The sequence below is a fragment of the Peromyscus eremicus genome, chromosome 5 (genome assembly GCF_949786415.1).
Source record: "Peromyscus eremicus chromosome 5, PerEre_H2_v1, whole genome shotgun sequence".
Taxonomy (NCBI): Eukaryota; Metazoa; Chordata; class Mammalia; order Rodentia; family Cricetidae; genus Peromyscus; species Peromyscus eremicus.
In genome coordinates, this window is record NC_081420.1 from 42,372,584 (window position 1) to 42,385,489 (window position 12,906).

At 42.1% G+C, this 12,906-nt stretch overlaps 1 protein-coding gene across 1 annotated transcript; it reads right to left on the bottom strand.

Annotated features, from left to right (window-relative positions):
• Positions 1-1,747: 1,747 nt before the first annotated feature.
• Sfrp4 (secreted frizzled related protein 4) lies at positions 1,748-11,181 on the bottom strand. The gene is made up of 6 exons (XM_059262394.1): positions 10,737-11,181; positions 9,475-9,555; positions 9,325-9,390; positions 7,173-7,371; positions 4,381-4,444; positions 1,748-2,063 (listed from the first exon to the last, which is right to left on the bottom strand). The coding sequence occupies exons 1-6, from the start codon at positions 11,179-11,181 to the stop codon at positions 1,872-1,874; spliced, it is 1,047 nt and encodes a 348-aa protein (XP_059118377.1). The 3' UTR covers positions 1,748-1,871.
• Between the last annotated feature and the right edge of the window lie 1,725 nt (positions 11,182-12,906).

Below are 12,906 nucleotides of genomic sequence, written 5' to 3' on the forward strand. Positions count from 1 at the left end.
CTAGAATATGTAGCCCAGGGGAGGTGGTGCAGTCTGGGATTGTTGGGCCGGCTTTAAGAAGTGTTAGTACATGGTGGGTGATATCTTACCTGGGATTTCTAGGACCAGTTTGACCTCTGGTAAAGAAGCCAGAGGTGTGGGCCAAGATATAGAACCTGGAGGAGGGGATGCTTTGGTCCCTAGATCTGCCCTCGCCTCCTGTAAAGCGGAAGTCTTCTGCCAAAGGTATTTGCCTGAATATGGAGCACAGGGCTTGCGGTGCAGTCTGGGGTTTTTAGGCAGGCTTTAAGGGGTGTTAGCAGGTAGTGAGTGGTATCTTACCTGAGGTCCCTAGGGCCAGCCTGGCCTCTGGTAAAGGAGCCCAGGGGAGGGGTGCTGTACTTAAAATATCTTTACTGAAGTATTTTTCCTCCTTTGCTGCAGTGTGATGAGTTCCATTTCTAAGTGTCCTCTGTCAATCAATCCTCTGTGTGAACAGGCTGCATAGGCTATCAACTGTGCTTAAGGACTTGTCCAGAGATCTTAGAGTTCAGGTGCTATATGAAATACCCATCAGGATTTCCTTAAGAGTTAATGTGTCAACAGCGGGATCACATAATTTGTATTTTATTGATGCTCTTGTGTTTCTTCAGCTTAGGATCACAATGCAAGCAACGCTAAGCCTTCAGAAGGCAATTGATGTCTACTCAATACCTCTTGATTAGAACCTGTTTCTCCTCTTGCCCCTGCTAAGTTCGTCTCAGTGTCTAGGTCTCAATGACTATGATGTGATATGTGACTCATCTGTCCTCTGACAAGCAGAGACAATGGTAAATCTAAGTCTTCAGCTTTCATATTGTTCTGCTAATTCCATGTGCAGTGGGTAGCAAAGTGGCCTCGGCTCCCAGTACCAAGAAAGCAGTGAGTGTGGTGCCTATGGCGTAGCACACTATGATCCAGGTTGGGCATCCCAGCCACTACAGCTCCACAGACAGGGCTGTGAGGACCAGCAAATGCACAGAGAATATCCTGCCCTATTTGTGATTGGAAGTACTAAGATGTCCCAGGCGTGAGATGAGTGCCCCAGCCCTACATGGTGCCTGAGTTATAAAGGGGGAAAAGAAGCATTCCTGTTTGTGGTGCATCACCCAGGACACTGGTGAAAAGCGTTTTGATCAGAGCATCTTCAGCATAGTGTGGCGGCAACCAGATGAGAACACAGGCAGCGCCAGTTGGCCTCTCCTCTTTATTGGTCATCGTTAGCTGAGTTTTCCAAGTGTCTAGCTAAAGACAGCGTTGAAAGTCTGACAAACACACGTAACTATTTCCCGTATCTCTAAAATTTCTCAAAACCCCATTCATCAGAAAAATCTTTCTGCAGACAACACACGAAGATCTTTTAAGCATCATTCTCCTGCCTTTGTCAAAAGCATATTTACAATCACACTTAATAGATCACTAATTTCCTAACAGAAATCAAAGGAAATTTTTTTTTTTTTTTTTTTTTTGTCAAAAGACTGTTTTGTTTGACATATTACATGGACCTTACAATGTACATATTAGGTCAAACCCTCAAAACAGAAGCACATTTCCCATCATGGGACGGTCATACAGAGTAAACACCCAGGCCCCTCTGAATGCAAAAACCTGTAGAGCAGCTTTCCTTCTTGCGCCGTCCACACCAGAGGACGGACCCCCAACACGGCTGCGTGGCATAAAGAAAGAACTGAAGCTATCATAAAAAAAAAAAAAAAAAAAAAAGTGCCGCAAGACGTGTCTATGAAGAGAACTGCAGTGAGCCCTTAAGGCAAGTGGTGCGTGGCCTTCCGTAGGCTGTCCCAGGCAGTACCTACCGCCTCATCCTGTAAGTGTGGCTCCATCGTGGAAAGTAATTAGTTTGTACTTTTCTTCAGGTTCGGTTTCTTGGGGGCACTTCTAGCTTTGATGTTCTTCTTAGGGCTGGCAGTTTTGGGGGCGGGTGGCTTTCCCTTTGGCTTGGGGGGGTTACTGCGGCTGGTGCGGCTGGCTGTTCGCTTCTTGTCCTGAACTGTTCTCTGCTGTTCACGGAGCCTCTCTTCCCACTGCTGGGAGGCAATTTGTAAATGTAACTATCAAATTCCTGTCACCCTTTTATGCTGCTCAACCGATAGGAGAACTGACCCAGGGGGTTTCGCATTAGGGCAGTTCCACTGTGATATTGCGGCAATGATTATCGATTCCCTGTGCTGGGCACTTATGCATCCAGTGACTGCAAAGTGCTCCATATGCAAAGAAGTTTAAATACTCAACTCATTCCTTTGAAGCTCACACAGACCTTCTGGGCACCATTGTTACGACCAGTAAACAAGTACACAGAGGTTATTTGCAGAGGTCCACAGGGCCACTAAAAGTTATTGCCAGCATTCAAAGTCCTCTAGCTGTTTCTAGAGCTCAAGCCCCTCACTTGTGTGCTTCTGATGGCCAGCCTCAGAATACAGTATCTCCACACAGCAAAGCATTCTAACATAACATTGCCATCACTAAAAGCAGCAATCTATGTACTCTTCCTGCAAAGCCAGTGATCCACTACATTGAAGTAATTGCCTACATCCAAAGGAAATCAAAACTAGTAGTTCCCCTTCTTCAATGGATCTTCCAAGACACCATGTGCATAATGCTGACCTTGCACAGCACTGTGCTGTCTAGATGCTGTGGCTTTTGTTGTATATCTGTACCTATGGTAAGGTTTAACTAGCATGTTAGGCACAGCAAAAGATAATGATATCAAGAACAAAATTATTGTATCCATTTACTATAATAAATGTGGTCTCCCTCAAAATGTCTTATTTTATTGGTTTGTATTTTTGAACTGTGATTAACTGCAGGAAAAAACAAACAAAAACCAAAACATGAGGTACAGAGAGGCAGATAAAGGGTGCTGTATGATATTTTGTTTCTGTTCTGACAAATAAAGCTTGCCTAGAGATGAGAGGGTGGAGCTAGCCACCAGGCAGTGGTAGCACACACCTTTAATCCCAGCACTTGGGAGAAGGAAGCAGGGAGATCAGACATTCAAGGCCACTCTGGGCTACACTAGATTGAACCATTAGACTGGTTCAAAGAGAAACAGAGCCAGGCAGTGGTGGTGCACGCCTTTAATCCCAGCACTAGGGAGGTGGAGACAAGAATATAAGGCGAGTGGAGACAGGAGACAGACCCCCTTTCTGTCTGAGGATTCACAGAGGTAAGAAGTCTCTAGTGGCCTAGCTACTCTGCTTCTCTGATCTTTCAGGTTATTACCCTGATATTTGACTCTTGGGTTTTATTGATAAGACTAATTAGGATCATGCTTCAAAGGGGAGCTGCTGTAACTCACTAAAGTGCCCAGACCACTGGGGAATGAGTTATCTTATGGTTAACCAAGCTTCCCTGAGAGCAAAGTTGTGGTATGTATGTATGCATGTATTTTTTTTTTATTTTGGTGTGTATGTGCACATATGTGTGGGAGGTCAGAGGTTGAATTCCTTTCTCCACTAATTTTTTTCAATTATATTTTTGTCTTGGGAACCAGCAATACAGTTTTCTAGAATATTGTATCTCATTACAGTGAACACACTTGCTGAGTAGCTCGCCAGTCTCTGATGGGAGTTTTAGCACAGGTCTAACACAGTAGCGTTTGGTTCTGTTTTACAGGCATGCTCAGTGTTTAGCTGTTTTCTGCCTACGTTAATTCTTATTCATCCAAACTGAAAAACTGGACAGGAATGATTTCTGTTTTGAAACTAAAATATAAATTCTCCTCAATGACTGAATTTATTTTGAGGAGCAAGGGTGCTTTAAAAGTTCCAAACTAGTTAGCATTTTTAATTGCAGATGATATTCATCTGGGGTGGGGAGAATATTCTAACTCTAACGTAATTATCAATATGGGAGTGATATTACCATTAAGATTATGCATTTGGCCACAAATGAATTACTTTTGCTTATGATTATTTAGAGACAGAGCTTACATTATTTTAAATGCAGTATAGTATGGTTAGTTGTGGTATGCATTTTAGAAGTATTTGCATATCTATAGATATATGTTAATTTTTATATGAATACTGAATTTTTATGCCATTTACTGTATTAACTAAATTGTAATACAATAAAGCAAAAACAATGCCTAATTTAACCTGGAAATAACTGGTGCCTTAAATTTGAGTACAACTGCATCAACTGTAAAGTTGGATAACAGTTTCTGATAATAATTCCAAGTATATTAGATGTGATTCTCAACTGCAGATTCAAAAGACAGGTGTTCTTGCCATTACTGGCTCTTGTGAGAGCTTGGGGGAAAGACAGTATGGGAAAACACCCAATTTGTAGAATTTTCTTACAGTCATTTCTACCCATGCCCACCATTTTGTTAATTATACTTACTATGGACCTTCTACTAAGTTGATCTCTCCATTTTTCAACTAAACAATTTTCAAGAAGCATCATCCTAGAAAAAAAAGTAAATTTCTTGGTAATTAAATTTTGATTATAAAAGTAAAACATTTACCAATACAGAAGATCATACTTGTTTTCAAATAACTCTTATCCCCATAACCTATATATCTACTATTAATAATTTATGGATTTTTTCTTGTTCCTATATGTTTTTCTGATCACACTGCATATATAAACCATACTTTACATTTCTTTTCATTGTTATGTTTGTTTTCTGGGATGATTAGAAGACACAAAATAAACTATAACCTATATATAGTACAACTATGGATATCCACTTAGCTATACTCTACTCTCATTACTCTTATTGTGTTGAATATCCTTGAACAGAATAGTGTGCACTGGGTTATTGTTTCCTTTAGATGGGTTCTGGGCCAAAAGGGGCTTTCTGTTTTTATGTTTTGAGAACTGGTGCAATGGTTAAGAGAACTGGCTGCTCTTGCCGAAGATCTGAGTTTGGTTCCCAGCACAACACTGAGGTGAACAAACAGCTGTTAACTCCAGTTCCAATGGATATAATGCCCTCTTCTGTGCTCCATGGAAATGCCACACATATGATGCATAGACATACAGGTGGCAAAACAGCCACACACATAAAGTAAAAATAAATAAATCTTTAAAAAGGCGTTTTTAATAGAGTACCAATCATTTTACAAATAGCTTGATTTTCATCTAGTTCACTAACATTAAAATACTAAATAAAAGTATAAAACCTTCTGTTTATTTGAGCTTGGGAAATATAAAGGTAAGTTTTAATGTTTATTTACTGTTTGCACTTATGGAAATTTTCTATGTGGATTTATGCATTATGTTCATAACACTTTAAATGGTAATTTTAGACAATAATATCTCCATGTTCATCATATCCATTACAGAAGCATGCCATTTTCTATTTGCTTTTGTGACTGTTGTGCACATAACATCATCCAGTCAAAATGTTCACTGACATTTTCCTTTGCAATTTCTTGCATTGGTTTTGTGCTTATAAAGTACTTTGCATTTCAAGTGTCATGTTTCTAACCATCTAATTTTGTCCTTTTTGACCATGGTTTTAAAATGTTCACCAACTTAATCTATTTTAAATTTAAATTTGTTTTTTAATACAGTGAAAAAACAGGCTATTTTTCTAAACAAATATATTTGTAACTAATACATTCATATGCTATTGTTTTATTACATTTCCATCATAAAATATTCTTTTATTTATTTTAATTATTTTCAAAAATATTTCCATTATCTGGGTCTGTTTCTCACATGCCTATATTTCCTTCTCTTTGGAACAGAGACTGATGCAGGAAGGTTGCAAGTCTGAGGTCTGCTTGGGCTACAGAAGGAGTTCAAGGTCTGCCTGTATGACACTGTCTTAAAATAAAAAGTAAACTGAGGGCTGAAGACTTAACTATGCCATAGAGAGCTTGGCTCACTGAGCGCTCAAGGCCCTAGGAACAATCTTCAGCACTGGAGATAAATAAGGGAAAGTATTTCCTTTGTTTTATTTGTATGTCTGTTCTTAACTACACAGTAGTAACTGTACACCAGTACACCAGTTGTGTGTTTCTTCATAATATAGATCTCTAATTACTTTCAAAATCTTCTTTATATAAATCCCAGTCATCCAAAAAATAGTTGCACTGGATGAGTCTATAATCCACTCATCTGCCCAGAAAGAACTGAAAGACTAATAACCTAGTGTGTCCCCAAATGAACCCTGCATTGCTACAGCACATATAAACATAATGAATCAATGAATCTAGAAGCACTGACCACTTCTTGAAAGAGGCAGTTGTAAGTAGAAGGATGGCTCAAAATCTAAGAACGTGCAGTGCCATGGGAGGGGGTCAACAACTGAAGGAATACAAAACCAGGCCTTGAAATGATGACATTTTCAAAAGATGCGTTTGCTTTTTAAGTTTAGAGGAATGGAGTCTTGGGCTTTATCAAGAAGTGGCATATAAGCGTGAATACCAGAGAATGAAAAAGGGGGATGTTATATAAAATTGTGTGATTTTTTTTCCTAGATAACATTACTGCAAGTTTGGGGGTCTGTCCTAGGAAATGAGCTGAGAAGTTCAATCCTATATTCCAGGAAATGTACTGATGTATGAAAAAATGACTAGGGAAAGAAGTGAGTAGATGAGCAGTCCCCACTAGAGGTATGTGTGTGTTTATTCAATTATACTTTGCTTTGTAATGACTTAATTTGACATTATATATTCTCTGTTTCAGAAACTGTCTTAAAGTTTCTGTGTGTGTTTGTGTGTGTGTAATCTTCTATGAAAGGTACTTCAAAGTATAGATTAGGAAAGCACATAGAACTTTAGTCTAAGATGGCTACTGGTTAGCCTCTAAGCTACTTCACGGTACCTTAAAATTCAGACCTCTTCATGCTGAGACTGACACAATGACTTGAAAACAACTGCTCTTACTCAAAAAAAAAATTACTTGTTGATGTATTTTAAATCACCTAATGGATTCTGAAATAGGTTTTTAAAGATTCTATTTAAATATTTTTTCTACATTTTCCTCATTCTCTTAACTAGAAGAAATTTAGAATTTAGAATTCAGATAACGAATAAACTATTTAGGAAATACAGCATCCCAGAGGAGACATATACTACAATACGTTTTAAATGACAACTAGTATTGCTTTGTTCTGTAAAACCATGACTGCTAATGAGATTTGCGCTCCACATGCAATTCCTCTGCTCCCTGGAACCTACCTCGAACGCCACTCATAGCACATAATGAGGACATCTTGATGGGGCAGGATATGTGGACACTGGCAGGAGGAATTCGTGATGAGGGGGACTTGTGTTCGAGGTATGGGCGAGGAAGACTTGAAGATCTCTTTCACATCCACCACTGTTGTTACTTCATTGCAGCCACTCCTCTGGATGGCTTTGATTTTGGCGTGGATAACTGAAATTGAAAACCCAAGTAACTGTTTTTATCGAAGTCTTCGGGGGGGAAACTAGAGACAGTGTTTTAAGGTCAGATCCAGAGTCTCTCTTATAGTGTGACTCCTGCAATTATGGTCATGTCCAAGCAGCCCCGGTGCAGTCAGAAAGTCCACACTGCTAAATGCAAAGCATCCTACTTTGTCATCATTGTCTGAGAATTCATGATTCACATCGCAAAATGAAAAGGGAATTAGAAGGCCAGCATTAGCCTGGATTTATAGGTCACCCAAACTTCCACGTAAACATTTTTATCTGTTTCTACTTTCCCTCTTATGAGTTAGAAGATGGTCATAGGATCAGATTTGGAAGTCAAGGTAAAGCTTGTATTCCTTCAGCCACCCATCTTAGGTTTGAATTTCTTTTACAGAAAAAAAAATCATTAGTCATAACTGCCAGGTCCCACAGAATGCCGGCGTTTATCTAACCACCAAAAATCTTCCTACAGTCCAAGTTGAACTCATTTCTGAATATTTAGACAGCCTGAGACCTAACAATAATATTTTCCAACTGCAAGAAATCTCTGAAAGCTGCTGTTCTCAGTTCATTAATTTCACAAACCGACAGAGAAGACCCAGGGTGAGTGGAGATGAGATTGCTATTACAGGAGGATGTTCAGGTCACCACCTCTGATCAAATTTTAAGTTCCAGATTCTTTGGATCCTGGCTATTTAGTACTTCTAGTGGAGTTGCTGATCAGCCCAACACAGGTCTGTTTTGGATTCCACCCTAGTAAGCTGGCTTAAGGAAGAGCCAAACATGTATCAACTGAACAGCTAATCGCCAAGGTGGCTCCAAATCATGGCACTCCAGAGGTGGCACTCCATGGCACTCCATGGTAGGATTAGATAGCCTCTGGTTAGAGCCATGGGCTGGATCTTGGCAGACAAGGAACAAAGCAGACAAGATTAAGACAACATCTGCATGGAACACGTTTCAAGAAGAAACAAAAGCTACTTGGGAGAAAATGAAATTCTCTGTTGTTGAACTGCCCACAGTGGTTATTTGTGACTCTCGAATCTGACAGCTGAACTGCAGGTTATTTTTACAGAGTTTTGTATCTCCCTACTTTCTTATGTGGTAAATAATCTAAAGCTTCTTACTGACACACTATTTCAGTTAAAATACGAAAACCAAGCTGATAAAGAAACTACACTCTTCCTGTTACTTTTTTGTCCTTGTTATTTTAGGAGAAATAATTTAAGAAATGCAACAAAATATTAAATAGCTCAGATAGACACTTGTTTTTATTTTTTCTTCTTTTCATGTACTATATATATATAGTGGGGGTATGGGTGTGTGTGTGTGACGTGTAGATGGATACATGTACGTGCTGGTGCAAGCAATTGAATTGCCTCAGATCTCAAGTACATATTTTAAAAGAACACAATTAAATTTAATTCCAAATGATGACAGTAGAATTAAAAATACTTAAAACTTTTAAAATACCATGACTGGTTTGTTTTTTTTTCCTTTGGAGGAAGTACTAAATGGTTTGTTCAAGTAAAAGAGAGGAGGGTTAACGTGTGCATCTGTAGCTGTGGATGAGGAAAAAGACACATGGTCAGGTCTTCATCCTCTGGTCTTCAGATAGTCAAATCCTGATCTGAACCCTCACCCTTCCTGCAGTGAGACAACTGAGGAAGAGAACAGTGGCCCCTGCCTCTTCGTGCACAGCAGTTTTCACTGAGTCCATTTCTACATGTGTGGTTTATTTTGTTTTTTCTTTGATTTATCCAGAAAAGCAAGAAGCTTTATAGTTGTTGTTGAGAGTTCCAGAAACCATATAATTAACAACAACAACAGCAACAAAATCCATCATCTCCTTTCCTTGACTAGTACATCCAGGCTGATGTGATTTCCCTGCCTTGTTATGCCAAGTCCCCAAAGCAAATGCCATTGTCAGAAGACTTACCGTAGCTGTAGTTTTTGCTCAGGTACGTTGCCAAAGTTGGCTTCACCTTTTTGCACTTGCACCGATCTAAAAGAGAGACAAAATACATGGGAAGTGGGAAAGAGACGTCACTCTGGCACAAAGCAAGGGGCGCCTGAGGACGGAACTCACCAGGGCTCAGGCGTTTACAGTCAGCATCAAAGGGCCTTTCCTGCATCATCATATCTGGTGTGATGTCTATCCACTTCACATCTGGAACACAAACAGGGCCAAGGGGGTGTAGTCAACGACTGTGTCCCTCATCTAGATTGAATAAGGAATCATCAGAGGCTACAAGCCAACACAAACATCCAACACAATATTACCACTGCAGAAATAGCCTGCAATTGTCACCTACTTTTCTCACAACGCCCCAGAAAGAAGTCTGTGAGCCAAGAATTTGCTTACTCAAACAGAACTTGATGTGAAGGAACACCCTTGACACCAATCTGGATCAATCTCATCCCCACCCCACCCCAGCCATCTTGATACTGTTGCTCCAAGTTAACAAGTTAACAGTTCTCCCATCAGAACAACCAGACTATTTCCACATTGCCACCTCTAACTGCCCTGCGAAGCTGCATTACTAAGCATAACTTCAAGGCATTTATGAGATTTAAACAATTGTCTAATTTTCATTTTTTCTAATATTCTTAGAAAAAGAGGAGTTTAAAGCAAGACTCCATAAATCACACCAGCCCCTTTGAATCACATCCTGGACCCAGTCTCTTTAAACAGCAGATGATCTGACTTAGGAGAAGCCTCAGTAAAATAATGCAACACTGTTCTCAGGTTTCATTTCAAGACATGAATTCAGAGTGCTCCTTCCAACAAAACCAGTAAAATAGCAGAAAAGAGAAAAGCAGGAAGTAACACAGTGATTAGCCAACATGCTACACAGTACTGGGCTCAGTGACCACAACAGAGGAACAGAGTGGAGTTTATCCAATATCCAGGGCAACTACACTCACAAACTTTACCCTTGGAGGCGAGTGAGAATTACCATTGCTCTTTGAGAAAGAACTTCCAATCAGCACTAAGTGAGAGCCTATTAACCACCACATGGTGGGGCTGATTCAAGCATTAGGTAAGGTGAAGGATGCAGGCTTAACGTCGGACCCACACCCACAGCAGTATCTGTTTGCCAGGGCTATTGTTTCTGCTATCTGCCTTAAACAAAAACACTTAAATGGTTTACCCCCAAGCAACTTTATTCCCTCCCTACCTTGAGAAATCCCTGTGAAGAATCTTCCCTGTCTTTCACCTTCCTCAAGGCACAGTGAACTGGGATGGGACCGGAGCTGGTCAGCTGTACGTGAGGCCACCTGGTTCTCACGTGATTGTGTCAGCCCCTGGACTCTCTTGGCCTCCCGGGATACCTCCTCTTGCCTTACCTTCAGGAAGGTCAGTGACTATGGCCTCGGGAGAGATGCATACTCCACGGTCATAGACGGGCAGCTCGTCACAGGCCAGACTCTCTGGCCAGCTGTGGTTGTACATCTTCATGAGAGGCTCGCAGTCGTCGCGTGCGCGCTGGCACACAGACTTGCAGGGCTTGATGGGGTCGTGCAAGAACTCCAGGGTACAGATGGGTGCGTACATGGCGCAGAGGAAGAAGCGCAGCACAGAGCTGCAGTTCACATCCACCAGCTCCTCGTACTGCTCGATGGCCAGGATGGCGTTCTCCTGCGTGCTGTGGTGCAGGTGGTTGGGCATCCGGGTGATGTTCCAGGGCATGTGCCGGCACATGGGGATGCGCACAGCCTCGCAGGGTGCGCCGCGCACGCCCAGCGCCAGGCGCAGCCACAGGCACAGAGCCACCAGGATGGAGAGGAGCATGGCACTGTCCTCCCCCGCTGCTGCTGGCAGGAAGGACCCTTCTCTTCCAGCCCCCCTGCTCCTGCTATCTCTTCACCTAGGAGCAGCGGGTGAACTTTCCTGCTGGGCCGCACTGATGGGGAGTTCTGGGGTCTGGGCGCAGATTGCCCCTGGGCGCTCGGAGCACCAGCAGCGCCAGCACTCAGCCTCCAGAGCACCGACCCGCGCAGGAAGCTCCAGTCTCGGACTCCGCAGCTCGGAGCGCAGCCGGACACGGCCATTGCGGGACCCTATTTATCCAGACTCGTCCCCTGACGTGGGCTCAGCAGCCTTGGCAGCAGCAAGCGCAGAGTCGGCTCCCGGCTCCGCTGCTCCACCCCCAGCCTCTCGTGCAGAAGCGGTGACATCATCTCTGCCGCTGGGCAGTCAAGGGCTGCAATCTTGCATCCCCCCCCCCCCCCAAAGTCCCTCCCTTTTTAGGGTGGCTAGTCCTTTTTTCTTCCGATCAACAAAAGGAACACCTTGCGTTCAGTCATTTGGGACGTCCGATACAAGGCGGTGCAGGGAAGAGTTTGAAGAGAGAGAACACAACACTCTTGGCTCAGTCGGCCTCATAGTTTCCCTAAGTACAAAGTTGGAGCAACATGACCCGGTTGCGCCCTTTAATTTAGAAACATTTGCTTTTTCGTTCCGGTAGGGGGCGAGAGAGGTGCCAAGTAGTGAGCGGAGTGTGGAGCCCAGAAAGCCCAGCGAAGTAGGTGTTGGAACCGGCACCAAGGGACAAATTATATAAGCCTCCGCCAACCCGCCCCCGGTTGTGTGGGGTTTGTTGTTGCTGTTGTTGCTACTGATGTTGTTTTATGGCCACTGGGCTTAGTTCTGGCTCAAGTTTTACCAGGCATTTGGTTTGTGCCTGCTCCAGGAACTTAGAACTGCCCAGGGGTGCAAGAGCATCTTTGGGTTAGAGAAGTTTCTCTGATTGCTTCCTTTCCCTAAACACTAATTCCTGAGCCCAATATAAGTAAAAGCCAGGAGGAAACAAAGACAACTTGAGACACCACATTCTGAAAGATTTTTTTTTCCCCAAACCAACAGTCTGGTCTTTGATAAATTACAGACTATCTTTCTTGAGTAAGAATCCACTAGCTTTGGAAGGCAAGTGTACATGTTTACTTTTCCTCTTCTTTGCATTAGAAAGAGGCAGCAAAATCAGCACTGGCCTCACTATTCCCAGAAAGAGGTGTTATTGATGCAAGTTTATATCAAATGTCTGACAGTCAGATAGCAAGGCTTCTGTTGTAAATTTGCTGTCATCATTAACAATAAGAAAACGTGTTCTCTGAATGTTAATCTTAAAAGCTTTGGTTGAACTAAGGAAGCTCTTTTGCCTCTCCAAAGCTGAAACCCATAAGTTAGCTTAGTTGTGAATCTGGCTGAGGATTAAAACAGCTGGACAAAAATGGAACAAAACAAAATAAAACACAACTGCTTTTGTCCTCTTTATTGGGTAAGGTATGGGGACAAGCACTTTCAAGACATTAATTTGCCTATGAGTTCTGATACTATTTGGAAGCTGCCCAGAGTGCCTCCAGGCCAATCGAAATAGGTGTTCTGGTTTCCTACAGAATAGATCTCAAGTTCCAAAGATGCCAAACCAAGCTAGGAAAATACCAAGCAGAGGGAGTGGTCCAAATGACATCTCAAGCCTTTTCCAGTAGTGAAATCCCAAGTCTAAACCCCTCACTG